Source organism: Rutidosis leptorrhynchoides, chromosome 2, assembly GCF_046630445.1.
Source record: "Rutidosis leptorrhynchoides isolate AG116_Rl617_1_P2 chromosome 2, CSIRO_AGI_Rlap_v1, whole genome shotgun sequence".
Taxonomy (NCBI): Eukaryota; Viridiplantae; Streptophyta; class Magnoliopsida; order Asterales; family Asteraceae; genus Rutidosis; species Rutidosis leptorrhynchoides.
In genome coordinates, this window is record NC_092334.1 from 603,307,598 (window position 1) to 603,322,246 (window position 14,649).

The window sequence follows — 14,649 nt, forward strand, 5'->3', positions numbered from 1 at the left end:
TACACACACACACACACACATACACACACACATACACACAATCATATCCATTTGTATAATGGTTCGTGAATCGTCAGAATTTGGTCGAGGTTAAATGAATGTATGAACACAGTTTAAAATTCTTGAAATTCAACTTAACAAACTTTGCTTATCGTGTCGGAATAATATAAAGATAAAGTTTAAATTTGGTCTGAAATTTCCCGGTTGTCACATTCAATATCATTTGTCAGATATTATAAACAATGACCTAATCCAAACCTACTTAAACAGCCTAAAGGCTTGGCCAGAAGAGAGAGCCCTCGTACGGTTCGAGGTACATAATGAGGTCAGGTCAGGGAAGTTCATTCGCTTACCGCCTAAGATGAATCTATTGCTTCCCTTCCCTCCACGAGTAGATATTTATATTGAGTAGTGTTAAACTCAATCCCAAACAATAGTTAAGGAAAAAAAATGAATATGTTGTTTCAACCAATGAGAAACTGCCACCTATCAATTTCACATTACTTTATTCCGTTAGAATAAAAACTAACGCTCTTCCCGTTAGAAAAAAAAAGTAAACAGTCCCTTAATATATAAATTAAATTAATTAAATATTAATATATAATAAGTTATAAGTTATTAGGATTTTTTATTTAACAATTAATTAATTGCAAGGTTAAAATCATCATAAAAAATCAAGCATGTTATATTTTGCAACATAGTCCTTAAAAAATAAAAATTACGGAGTAGTAAAAACTAAAAAGTATTGGGACGAACATATAGAAACTACTGTACATACCGTACAACAAACACATCCCGCCTGAAATAAATACTTCCAATCGCCTAATCTAATTTAATTGAATTAATTCTATCATCATCATTGTCATAAATCGCAACGAACCCCAATTGTTTTCGCCTTCATTTTACGTAAACGGTTCTTACACTTTCCGGATCCTTTTATTGACTTTTATAACTTCCACATTCTAATTCAAAATTAGGGTTTCATATCCCTACAATTTCATATGAATCTAAATAATTGATTCCATCCGAATTCACTGCTTCAATGGCGAGCGTTTGCGCAAAACTTGATATCCAATTTCTATATATTTCATGCGTTTCAATCATTATAATCGCGTTTTGTGCATCAGTATCAGTTTCCGCTAGATCTGATCAGGAAACTAGGGAGAGATTTTACGGAACTTTAGTTAATTCATCGGCGCCGGAGTCCGGTGATGGTAGTATCGCTAAAATGTTCGATCGTGTTTTAGAGAAAGAGTTCTCTGATAACGAGTCTACTGATGGTAAATTAGGGTTTACAGCTATCTTATACTACTTTATCACCTGTTGTTTTGCGGTTTAACATGTTAATTAAGTTTTTTCAAGTGTTGTGAGTTATTAAAATTTAACTAAAATATGTGAAAATTTTGGTTTTAACTTAATTTAGTCAGATTATGGTGGTAGGTTAAATTTGCTATTTATTAAAGTAGAATTGTATAGATTTTGTTACAGTATATTAGCTTACATATGAAAAGAAGAGTAAAGTAGCTCTTTAACCTGGAGTGTTGTTAGTTGATTATAATGTAATACTCGAGTGTTGAACTTATAAATTTTCAGCAATCAATTTGTTCGTGTTTCTTCACATGATCCGATGGTACTTGGAACCTGGCTTCGTCGTTATGTTACTGTGAACTATTTGTTTGTCACGTTTTTAAAAATTTCTTCAGCTCGTTTGTATTTTGTTGATTAGTTGGTATCTCACTCTAGTTGCACTTGCTATGATGCTAGGTTCTGCTCGGAGCAGTTTTAACAACAGTGTAGCTGATCAAGAAGTAAGGTTTTTTTTTTTTATCTTGATGAAGTTTTAAGATAAAAGTAAATTCATTTGCCTAGATCATGGATATATGTGTGAACAGTTTTGAACTTTTGCAGTCTTGTAAAGATTACAGTTCTGGTTTGAACTGTAATAGTTAAATAGTTAATTGATAGTTATTTGATTTAAACAGTATAGTAGCGTGTCCTACTCTATTTCTGTAATTTCATATATGACATTCCTTGAATGAGGTTTGCAGGCTGTGCTGGAGACTGTCGCTAAAATTACACATGAGAAGACTAACAAAAATGACACTCAAGAGTCAAGGTAAGTAGCTTATTGCATACCCAAGTAGTAGCTAGTTGAACTATTGTCGTTTTGTAATAAATAGGCATTTGAATATCTTTCATTTTCATTTCCCAAATGACATTATTATATCACTGGTATGATGGCTCCTGCAACATTAATCCCGTTATGTATATGGTTTGGGCATGAACACCAATTCATTTGAACTTGGTTTCTTTTGACAGTGAAGATGAAGGCACACAAACACTAATAGACAAACAGGTAAATTGACTGTAGGACCATTATATTCTTATAAGTTATAACATTTTATTGATTTCACGTTTTACCACCAAAATTTACTTATAATTGATGTTGTTTTGCCTAATTGCAGGATAACGTGTTTGTAATATCAAATAAGAAATCTAAATATCCAATTCTTCAAGTAGATGTAAGGTCAGATCTTTTGTATGTTTCAGATATACTCATATTTAAATGAATTTTTTAGTCTTTGGTACTTGTTGATAAAAAGCTGGTAGTTGTACGTTTCATGTTGATATTGTTTGTAATCGGAGGTTACTGTTTTCTACTATATAGGCTAATTTCAGATTTGGTGGTGATCATTGTTTCTGCTGCTATTGGTGGTATTATCTGTTCCTGTATGGGACAACCGGTTAGTATATCTGACCAAATGGCTGTTAAGTGTTAGTTGTTCGTAATATATTTCAATAAAAATTCTATATACAAAAATCAGAATTGGCAATTTCAACCCATTTACGAAAGAATATGTCAGCTTAGACTAAATGTTATACTATCTCACTTGTCAAACAAAAAAGTATAATATATATTTTCAAAGGATCTATGCGTCAAATTTATGAAATCGTTTATCATGTTAATGTTGAAATACTGAATAGCTTAGTGTTAACCATATTGAGCATACTTCCCATCTATAAATCTTTATAAGAACTTGGGGCCAAAAGCGTTTTGGACTGACCCAAACAAAAGCCTCATTTTATTAATCCATGGTGTCTTTGCTAGGTTATTGTCGGCTATCTTCTTGCTGGTTCCGTGGTTGGACCTGGTGGTTTGAAATTTGTAAGTGAGATGGTACAGGTGGAGACATTTGCTCAGTTTGGTGTGGTGTTCCTATTATTTGCTTTAGGGCTGGAATTTTCTATGTCAAAGGTTTTCTTCATGTTTTCCAGTTGTTTTCCTCAACAAGTTCTTCAAGTTTATGCCCTGTTCATGTGCTAAATTTGTCATAATTATTTAAAATGCACAGCTAAAAGCTGTGGGTCCTGTTGCTGTTCTTGGAGGTTTACTTCAAATACTTATTCTCATGTTTTTGTGTGGAACATTGGCCATGGTACATCTATTCTTCTTATTTGTATCGAGTGTTTACATAATTGTGGTGCACACATGTAGAGCATCACATCGCAACAGCGTTTTATTGATTAGTTTATTATTATTTTTTGTAATATATTGATGGATACAGGTATGTGGTGCAGAGCTGTCAGAGGGTGTTTTTGTTGGTTGCTTTTTGTCCATGTCATCAACTGCAGTGGTTTGTTACTTAATCAACTCTTTTAATTGTGATTTTTGTTTGTTTTGCTATAGAGAAATCTTTTTTTGATCTTCATCTATACAGGTGGTGAAATTCTTGGTTGAGAAAAATAGCAATAATGCTGTTCATGGTCAAGTCACTATTGGCACACTCATTTTTCAGGTAATTAGTAGCCCTACTTTTTGATTTTAGGATTTTATTATTATAATTATAAATAGATAAATAGATATATAATATAATATGGTACGAAGAAATGCATGTTCTAATTTATTCAATTTGGTCTGTTGTTAAGGATTGTGCTGTTGGCTTACTGTTTGCTTTGCTTCCGGTTCTGGGTGGCAACAGTGGGATTTTACAGGGGTTGGTTTCAATGGGAAGAGTGTAAGTTCTTTACTTTGACCTCTGTTTTTGTTTTATGATGTGCTTAAATAATATAACAACCGGTTCACTTTCCACCTTAGAGTGTTTGCTGAGATTGTGTGAGATATAAGTTACATGGTTCTGTTTTTGGTACTTATGTTATTCTTTAAACGCTTTAAATCATATAAAGAAGTTACAGTCTCTAGGTGGCAGTTTTGTGGTTTTGGGCTACACATTATCTTTTATTTAGTAAAATTATAAAAACTGTTTTAAAATGAAATAGGTTACAGGCAGAAAGTCTCCTAAATTGTATGTTTAATGTCACGTTATCTTCTATTATAAAAATATAAAAAAAATTGTTTTAAATTGAAATTGGTTACAGGTTGAAAGTCTCCTAAATTGCATGTTCAATGTCTAAAACCTCCTAAAACACTTTATTAATGTAACCTTAAGTTAATTTTTTTTTTGTTTTAATTTTTCAGACTGATGACTTTGTCGGCATATCTCTTGGGTGCATCATTATTAACATGGTCATTCATGCCTCGATTCCTGAAGCTGATGGCTCAACTATCATCTCAAGTAAGTTATGATCATATGTCAATATCATTTATCCACGCGTTGTCAAACGCCATAAGCTTGCCAGCACACCAATGTTCTTTTTTCCTCGTTTTTACGGTCCATTATTTGGCTAAACATTTTTTTTTGTCAAATTTTTTTAATTCATCTAGCTTGGTTTATATGCATATTTAATTTAGTTCGTTCTTGTGCTTCAGACGAATGAACTCTACCAGCTAGCTGCAGTGGCTTTCTGCTTATTATCTGCTTGGGTAGGTTAAATAACCTCTTCATTATCCAATTTATATTTAAACATTTGAAGTAAGAATCAAGTAATTTAAGTTAAAGTCACTTGTGGTAATTAGATAAATAGACTATCAACTCAATCACATAAGTATTTCTCTAAAGCTGTTTTCTTGTATAGTGTGCTGAAAAATTTTCAGATTATAATCGTTCTATCCACTGATTTGTCTGTCCAGTTCTATTAGTCTGATATCATATATCGTATTTTAACCTTTCAGTGCAGCGACAAGTTGGGGCTAAGTCTTGAGCTTGGTTCTTTTGTGGCTGGTGTTATGATTTCTACAACAGATTTTGCACAACATACTTTGGATCAGGTTATATACCATGCAATCTTTTTTTACAATTCAATACACATTAGTGGAACAATTTTAACCAACTTGTGAATGGGGAGATTTGGGTTATGTTTTAGCTTAAAAAGGAAATAGGTCAACGAGGTCAAAAGTAACATAAAGCGCACTTGAAATATTTCGAGTATCGTTAATCATGTTTTTTCGAAAGAGAAAATATGCTACATTACTGTATTAATGTAACATAGTGTTAATGATATGTACCACACTAACCTCCTATATTAAACCATACCCACCCCATGTGACATGGTCATTTTTGCCTCCTCTATTACACACACATATTTACTGCTATTATAGATTCACAGTTTTCATAAGTTAAGTGCAAGTGTCATTGTATTATTTTACAAAATCTTTTTTTTAATTCATGGCGACACTTTCTTTGATGAATGGTTGATAACTTTTGTATGTCTGTAGGTGGAACCAATACGCAACTTATTTGCAGCTCTTTTCCTATCAAGCATAGGAATGTTGATTCATGTGCAATTCTTGTGGACTCATGTGGATATACTATTAGCATCTGTTATTTTGGTCATAGTTGTAAAGACTACAGTTTCTGCCATAATTACCAAGGCCTTTGGATATGGCGTTAAGACATCATTTCTTGTAAGTTGTGCTTTTGGATCTGTATGATTTTTCATTTCATTTGATTTGTGCAACTGGATTATACAGATTTTTCAATTAATCACTTAATTGCATATCCAATTCTTTTTGGTATTTCTGTAGGTTGGAATTATGCTTGCTCAAATTGGGGAGTTTGCTTTTGTTCTTTTAAGTCGTGCCTCAAATCTTCATCTTGTTGAGGTTCTCTTTCACTCTTTCTCATCTGAATTACATTTGTAATACTACTACATAACCTTTGTTATCCTTTTAGTGAACTTGAGGGCTTCTTTCCAATAACGCTTTTTATAATCTGACTTTAAGTTATTTTTTTAGCCCAAAATTTGTCTATTCAGCATTTTGAGTAATCATTTATTACTTCTGGCTTGTAATGTGAGCATTTTGAGTGCTCAATAAATCTTTCTTTACTTAGAATTTAATGGGCATCACTACATTGCCAAGAAAAGGTGATAATTATAGTATTAAATAATAATAAGAATATAACAATACGTCGAAGATGAATGAACTGAAGTTGGGTTTTTGTGACACTAGCCTCTTTGTTAATGATGTGCTGATATGTGCTAGTGCATTTCTTTTTCCCCTTATAGGGAAAGATGTACCTTCTTCTTCTTGGAACGACGGCTCTCAGTCTGGTACGTTTCCGATAGTCTCTTTTTAATAAAGTGGGTACTTTGTGTTATCTATGTACGTCTAACATTGTAGTAATGCAGGTGACGACTCCTGTACTTTTTAAGCTGATACCTGCTATCATGCACTTAGGAGTTTTGATGCATTGGTTCCCTGCTGATACCACCACAGAGCCTGAGGTCTCTCTCTCTCTCTCTCTCTCTCTCTCTCTCTCTATATATATATATATATATATATATATATATATATATATATATATATATATATATATATATATATATATATATATATATATATGCCCATGTGTAAAACCTTACTACTTTAGTTGCATTAGGCTTGTAGTATGCTTGGGTCGCTTCAAGTTACGTTTTATCTTTAATTGGTTAATCAGGTAAAATGAAAAGATTATTATAATAGGAAGCTGCTTGAACGGGTCAAAATTTGTGGCAGTTCGCTCAGATTATATTAATAGGAAGCATCTTTGACACACTAGTTATGTTCTATGATTAAAAGATAGTATGGTAAAAAAATAAGTTTTAGTACCCGTTCGAATCAATATCATTAGGTACCTATTTGATCCATTACATAAGCTGTTTACCCCTGTCCATTATTCCACCTTTACACCTGTGCAATGTGATATTCAAGGGTACTTTAGGAATGCTTACTCAAATATTTTGGAAAGTCGATGCTAACTTAAAGATCTTTTATTCATCATCGTTGACTATTGTTCATCATCATTAAATGTCAGATGATTTTTCAGAGTACCTAGTTGCATATTTCTTTAACTTAAACTGTTGTACTGTTAAACACAGGAGAAAACTTCGGTGATTGAAGCACATAACAAAGTGATTGAACTACGCGACAGAGTGCTATGACCCATAGATTTCAAGTTATAATCAACAATTCTTGCATCTACAACAGTCCTGATGCCATTCATGATACACCCATTGAGTGACTAGCTATAAAATAGAATATCGCTGTTAACTTAGGAATATTCATGTACAGATAGGAGGGGTTACGTCTTTGTCGTATATGTGCACACGACATCTACGTGGTTGCTATTGGAGAATGTATGGAGATACGTATTAAAAGCCAATTTTGATAGTCTATTGGTTTAATGTCGCACGGCCTATATGTAGTGTGTGTGTTGTGTATGGTGTTCCATGGTGTAAGGAGGCATAACATCACACAACGGCATATGTGAATGATGTATAGATGATCGTTCTAGATATCCTCAAAACAACCATATTTTACTAGATGTAATCTGCACTTTGTTTGGTCAATTATTGATTTTTAACATCTTAATCTTATGTGTCTCGTCATGATTAGTGTTGCTTTAATGTACTTAAATCTGTTTGATTTGCCTATTTTTGTTAGATCCCATGACCCTCTTTCATAAACTTTCACACATATATACATTAATACATATACATGTAAGGTTGATTATGAGCTTGATCTGATCTTGGAGAATTATTTCACATCAGTTTATATATATATATATATATATATATATATATATATATATATATATATATATATATATATATATATATATATATATATATATATATATAGGTGTAGTCATGTAGCCTAAGGTTTTTGAGAGGTAGACGTTAGAAAATATCTTAGGTTCAATGTCATTGGTGTCAAAGATGAAATAAATTTTATTGAAGTGGCACAACGAAGACAAGTACGTTGGTTAGATTATAATGTGAGCAGAACGATGTGCGAATTTGATTTTCCTATGGGAGTAAGGCATTCCGACGTGGGCCTATTGTGATTTTTGTATTCAATCCTTTGAACAGATTTAACGAAGCTTGTAACTTGGTGTCGAATAACACCCCATTTGTTTTCTCTTCATAAGTTTTAAATGTGTATACTATCCACGTGGATTTATATAAGGTATGCTTGTTTTCTTCTCTCTTGTAAAGTTCTAAATATATATTTTGTTCTAAATATATATTTTGCCCATGTGTACATATAATGTATGGTGTACATATAATGTATGTTCCGACTATATGTTGTGTGTGATTAATTGATGTTTATTTTATGGGTTGAATTCTTAAATAGCCAAAAACTGAAAACAGTATAAAGCCTTTTTGTATTTCACTGTTATTAAGTTTAAACAAACACAGGTCACCATGTCTCAACCGATATACACGTTTTGTTAAGTTTTAACAAACATGGTCTAATCCAAGTAAAAGGTAGTTTTATCTGAATACTCTTGTTTTTTTTTTTTTTTTTTTTAATTTTTTTGGACATCAGATGCGGATTCAAGTACTTCATACGAAAAGGGTCAATTTAGAATTTGATAGTCATACTCCACATAACATGTACATTCACCCATATATACAAAAGTTATATACAAAATGTATATATATAATATAACACAATGGCCACAACCTCTGGTCGATGGCTGCTTGCATACCACTAAGCAAAAGGCCTTTTGGTCGTGTTACATACTTTATACACCTTTGTCCCTGTCAGGATTTGAACCTGTGACCTCTTATTTACCGGACCCCCCTTGATTCTGATAAGCATTACAAAGGCATGCATCAATAAGAAACAAGGCATAATGGTGTAAACATAACCCATATATATCAATTCAAATTCTTGGCAAGATGCTCCAAAGAAAAGCTTTCATGTATGCTGGATTAATGCAAAGTGCAAGTCTTGTTTTATTTAATAACATACTCATGCATAAAAGCATCTGATATTTAATCAATTGACTAATCATTAGTGACCAACATTTGTTTTGTATCTAAGATGATGGTAAATGCATGAAGTCTCAATTAATCTTGACAACCAAAAATGAGAAAAAGTACAAACAACCAGCAACACATTTACTCTGTTGCCAGAATGGTATGTTCTCAACAATGATGAAGTTCAACGTTCTAACACGCAACTAATAAATGTTTACTCCCGAAATCCTTGATCTTTTATATATGGATCCCAATGGAAATTTTGCTCCTCCTTCCATTTGTGTACTGAAATCAATCAAATGATGATGTAATGGATCCAAAATTTCTGACTTTTCAAACAGTATAACTTCACTTTGTATCAATGAAGACGAAATACATGTGTTCATAGGCGCCTGAAAATAAAGGACGTATTATTACATTATTTAAGGTGTGACGGCAAAATATGAGTAATATATATAGAAATACGTTATTATAAGTTATAACATAATCTAATCTAAGAAACTTAACAGCTTAAGCTTACAGTAGTTGATGGACGTCAAATTGGTGTATCAGTTGTTATACTTGAAGTGAAATTTCTGCAGACAGAGTTCAAATATAAAGATATAAAGATATTAAGATCAAAGATCAAAGATTACATGCATATTATACATATGCTGTATTAGTACCCATAAACAAATTGAGTAAAAATGAGATATTTAACCTGAAAAATGGGTGTATCTGTCATGCTTTTCTTAGGAATGGCCAATGGAGAATTCGAAAAAAACTGCCAATAAAATTTGACATGCATGATCCATGGTCAAGTTACTCTTTAGTGTGAAAACAGATTAAGAATATATATTAATTAACTGCGTGTACCCACATTTTTGTTCGACGGTTGCGCTTTGAATATATTAGTATTAGTTTCAGCTTTACTCTTGGATCTAAAGCTGGTATGTAATTAGAAGAATTAATTAGCCACTGTCGTTAGATACTTTGCAGCCTACGTACGATAAAAGTAAAATGAATATATTGACAAAAAATAATTACCTACGCATTCGCGCTCTCTCTTCTGTCAGTAATTTAGGCTCTTTAGGGATGGTAGTTTTAGATCCACTCTGCAATGAACAAGCACAATAATAATGTCCATGTTTCTATCAAGTTATAATTGTTATTTAAATCAAATACAAATTTTAATCTTGCGAGGTTGAACGTTTTAATACCTTTATAGTAGTTTTGTGCGAGTATGAAGCTTGATGATTCAATTGCGAAACCTATTTTCAAGACGAAGAGAAATCAGTGTATTAATGTGGTTGATGAAACTACAGTTATAACTAGTTTTCTTACTGTTTCTGTGATGATTCGACAATAATGATATGCAGAATTAAATAGAATTCGTTTGCCACAATGTACGGTATACGTATCTAATTACATTACTACAAGATAATCATTAGATTAAGAATATCTATAAAGCATAGGATGGAAGTGAATTCCCATTTCTCATTGATTATTAAAGCTCATTTATGTAACGCTGCGATTAATTACAGCCAAGGAGAAAATACATATATATAAAGATAGAAACAAAAGCGCTCTCTTGAATAAATTTACTTATATAAATCAGATAATACCTTACGCAAGAAACCGATCTCTAGCTTCTGTCTTTTGGGATCCTCAGTTACAGAGCGAGTAGGAGTTTGTAGCCTAGGTGACCTTATACGTAAAGCAATGGATTAGAAGGAGTGGAACATTAGAATAGCAGCGAAACACATATATACGAGCAAAATTAAATGTAACACTATAATAAATATGAATGTTAGACATGGCTGTAAATTACCTTCCACAAGAGCCAGCATGTGTATCTTCGGCGTTAATCTGTTTAGCCAAATGACTAACAGTGGGTTTCATGAATGCTGCACATGGTTTTGGTGATCTGTTTGTGGTCACAGACTCATTAGCCGCGGACTCCTTGAATGCAGCTCTCAAACGTTGAATATCGTCAAGGTATTCACGTACTGACAGACTTGAAGCAGTAACTACATGAATAAACAATTTATTATGTTAAGTCAAACTGAAAACAGCAATAGAAAAACTCTGTTCACGCAAGATTCTCAAACAGAAACAGAAATAATAAATTAACTAAAATGAAGGAGAAGAACACTTCATATCTAAATAACATTATACCGATCAAAACCGAATATATGTATCTTATTACAAATTTCAAATAGAAAAGGAATAGAAATTGGGTGTTGCTGCCTAACACCATTTATAGATTTTTGTTCTTCGCTAGCCTTAAATCTATTTTAACAATGAATATCTTATATATATAACAGATTTCATCCTTAAATAATCGTTGATTTAACTACGTCATGGTAAGATATGGAAAGGAAAAAGGTCCCTAATATTCGTATGTAGAAATTTAATAGAAGTAACTCAAAATGATTATTAGTAGCACCGAGTAATCCATTATTCATACCTTGAATATTATTCTCTTGTAAAGGTGGTATGTCAAAATTTGTAGGAGTAACAATGGAAGGACTAATAACTTTTAGTTCCATTGAGCTGCTTGCATCATCTTTTGCAGGAGTGCCAATGAATAAGTTTGTTAAATTAATCTTCATCTTGTAAGCTAAACACATCCACAAAAAATTCATGAATCATAAGTATTACATCAGAAAATTTGGTTAATTACATACTTATATGTAATCATCACTCAACCATCCCAAAATAGCATGTTCTTTCACACTAGGTCTTAGGGTGAGCTCACTAGCAGCATAATTTGAGGTGACCAGAGAAAATAGTCGGAAAGGGTCACAGATACATCTGAGTAAAAATACTCCCCTCTTCCAGATAGACCTAAACCTTCCCTAGGTAATCTAAACAGAAAAAGCCTTATCCGTTAACTCGCGTTTATGTAACCATCGCCGAATATAAACAATTTCATATGAACCATTAGAAACCTACTTACCTAGAGATATTTCATTGATGCAAGAATAAACACAAACACATTGGCAACATATATCTACATCTCTTACGGTATATGAAAATATAGTTCTCAATCTCACTGCAGTTTTTATATAACATCACTTTAAAATTATATGTGTAGCAATTTTTTTATATAACATCAGGAATAAACCAGCTTGAGTACCTAAAATGGGTTGTAATTATACAATCTTTAACACCAAAAGATTCATTTTATCAAAATGTTCTGTTACATTACAAAACTTAAAAGCTAGATGTGTATTTTTAAAGTAACAAATTAACCAAAAGTTTGGGGCACAAAATATATATATATATTTTTTTATCTGTTTGAAAGGCCTATTGCTCTCAACTTTAAGGAACAAAGCATCGACTAGGGTTTTGGTAATAGTTCATGTCCTATGTAAAATAAATTGGATATGTAACAAAAACCAATAAAAAATTTACCACCTTTTGATACAACATGTATATTTATTGTTATGTTTGCGGTCTAACTAATCGGTGATCTCAAAATTCATCACACATCAGTTCATTTGAAAAAGTTTTAACATGTAAACAAAATAGTTAACATGTAATCATAAATCTTAGATGCTTACGAGCAGAATTGTATCCATGATCATATAAGAACCAGCGTTCCGATTTTAGTACATCATAATCTGTTTCATCAACACAAAAATCAAAAAAGTGACATGCATCAAACTCGTATTCAAAATCAACATAAACCAATGATGATTCATCTATTGCTAATCCTTCCATCATCTCCTGAACATCATCCATTTTATCGCTAATGTGTGTAGTGAAACTACAAACAAACCCTAATTGTGTTTTTGAAATTTGAGATTTTTCAATTTTGCGTGTGAAATATATGCTTAATTAGATAGATTAGATAAAGATTACAGGGTGGCTATGTATATTTTAGCGCCGAGAACACACTTTTGAACACGTGGGTCCATTTGTTTATTTTGACTTTGACAAAAATGTCATTAATAACCAATAAATATAAAAAAAACATTTATTGTATCAAATATTTATAATTAATGTTTGTAATTTTTGTAAATTTAATGCAATTAAACTACGGAATACTTTATGATATTTATACCTTCAAAATTAAATCTCGGTCGGAATTGTTTGAAAATAGCTTATTGTATATTTAAATATTTATTTTATAATTTAATTATATGTGTATAGCTATTTTACTACAATCTATTATTTTATTTTTTTTGAAAAGCAAGAAAATATCATTATTATTAATGGATTGAATAATTACATTGCTCTACATGATCTATACAATATAAATCGGAGAACATAGGAGTATACTATTCTGTTAAAAGGAAGGGATAGCTCTATTCATTTGAAATGAGGGGGAAACGAACTTGATAATCCAAGCCAGGGGAAATTAAGAGGATAATAGTGACGATCATGCGACAACAAAGTTACCCAACATACGCTCCATTTACTCGACCCCTCATAAGAAATAAATAGGAAAAACTATCTATTACTTGGAATGACAAAGGATCAGGCTAGGGGTGTTCATTCGGGCGGTTTATGGTTTATTTGGTTTAAACGGCTTGGATAAATCGGTTTTTATAATATTTTTGAAAACCAATAACCAAACCAAATATATCAAAACCAAACCAATCCAACCGAATATAAGATCGGTTTATTCGGGTCGGTTCCCCATTTAAACCAATTAAAAAACTTAGGGACTAGTAACTGATAAAAAAATAACCAATATAAAACACGCTATAGTGTACAAATAATTTGGAGTACTGATTAACAATCAACAACCATAGTAATCATACTCAAATACATTCAGTGTAGGCATTATAGATGAAAATCAATGATAACATTATGGCAATGATATTGATTATAATTCAAATAAAATTAGTTGAGAAAGAATTATTGATTTACGATGTAATGAGTATCAGAATTAATCCTTGATTTACGAGAATTGACACTAATTTAGTTGGTAGCTTTCTTCTTTTATGTATGTATTTGACGAAATAGTTTTCATATATCTTATAGGGATATCTTATAAAAGTTATAAAAGTATAAAAATGAAAAATTAAAACGTTAACCAATAGTTCGGGTATTCGGTTTAGAACCATGGATTAAAATTTTATATCCATGACCAATCCACTAACCATTTTATAAATCGGGTATCACCCAAAATCCGAACCAAATCCGAATTAGCCAAACCTATTTCATCCAAAAGCATTTGGATTGGGCGGTTTTTCGGGTGTAACCGTTTAATGAACACTCCTAGGATCAGCTATGAATCAGGTTACGATATATCCATATTCATTTAGTTTTTATTCATCCATATTCATATCCAGTTAGGTTCATCCACCTTTATTTGTATTTAGTGAATTAAACGAGTTAATCGATATTCATTGAATATTCAAAATATGTTATAATATTTTCTAATATGTGATAAAAACAAAACTTAATATAATTAAGATATATATAATTTGATATAATTAAAATGTATCTACAAGAACTGTATTCTTTATCGAATATATAACATGAATTGTTAAATTTACTATTACG

The 14,649-nt window shown here is 31.7% G+C and overlaps 2 protein-coding genes across 2 annotated transcripts; one reads left to right on the forward strand and one right to left on the reverse strand.

Annotated features, from left to right (window-relative positions):
- The first annotated feature begins 863 nt into the window (after positions 1 to 863).
- Positions 864 to 7,742, forward strand: LOC139893415 (K(+) efflux antiporter 5). The gene is made up of 19 exons (XM_071876580.1): positions 864 to 1,280; positions 1,765 to 1,808; positions 2,049 to 2,116; positions 2,320 to 2,356; positions 2,466 to 2,527; positions 2,669 to 2,744; positions 3,110 to 3,256; positions 3,354 to 3,437; positions 3,567 to 3,635; positions 3,720 to 3,797; positions 3,928 to 4,016; positions 4,478 to 4,574; positions 4,769 to 4,822; positions 5,072 to 5,167; positions 5,615 to 5,803; positions 5,924 to 6,001; positions 6,406 to 6,450; positions 6,529 to 6,624; positions 7,258 to 7,742. Exons 1-19 carry the CDS (start codon positions 1,043 to 1,045, stop codon positions 7,318 to 7,320), a joined length of 1,710 nt encoding a protein of 569 aa, XP_071732681.1. The 5' UTR covers positions 864 to 1,042; the 3' UTR covers positions 7,321 to 7,742.
- A 1,953-nt stretch (positions 7,743 to 9,695) lies between these two features.
- Positions 9,696 to 12,876, reverse strand: LOC139889956 (uncharacterized). The gene is made up of 9 exons (XM_071872864.1): positions 12,696 to 12,876; positions 11,597 to 11,749; positions 10,958 to 11,156; positions 10,752 to 10,833; positions 10,347 to 10,397; positions 10,174 to 10,241; positions 10,007 to 10,073; positions 9,848 to 9,910; positions 9,696 to 9,722 (listed from the first exon to the last, which is right to left on the reverse strand). The coding sequence occupies exons 1-9, from the start codon at positions 12,874 to 12,876 to the stop codon at positions 9,696 to 9,698; spliced, it is 891 nt and encodes a 296-aa protein (XP_071728965.1).
- Positions 12,877 to 14,649: the final 1,773 nt, after the last annotated feature.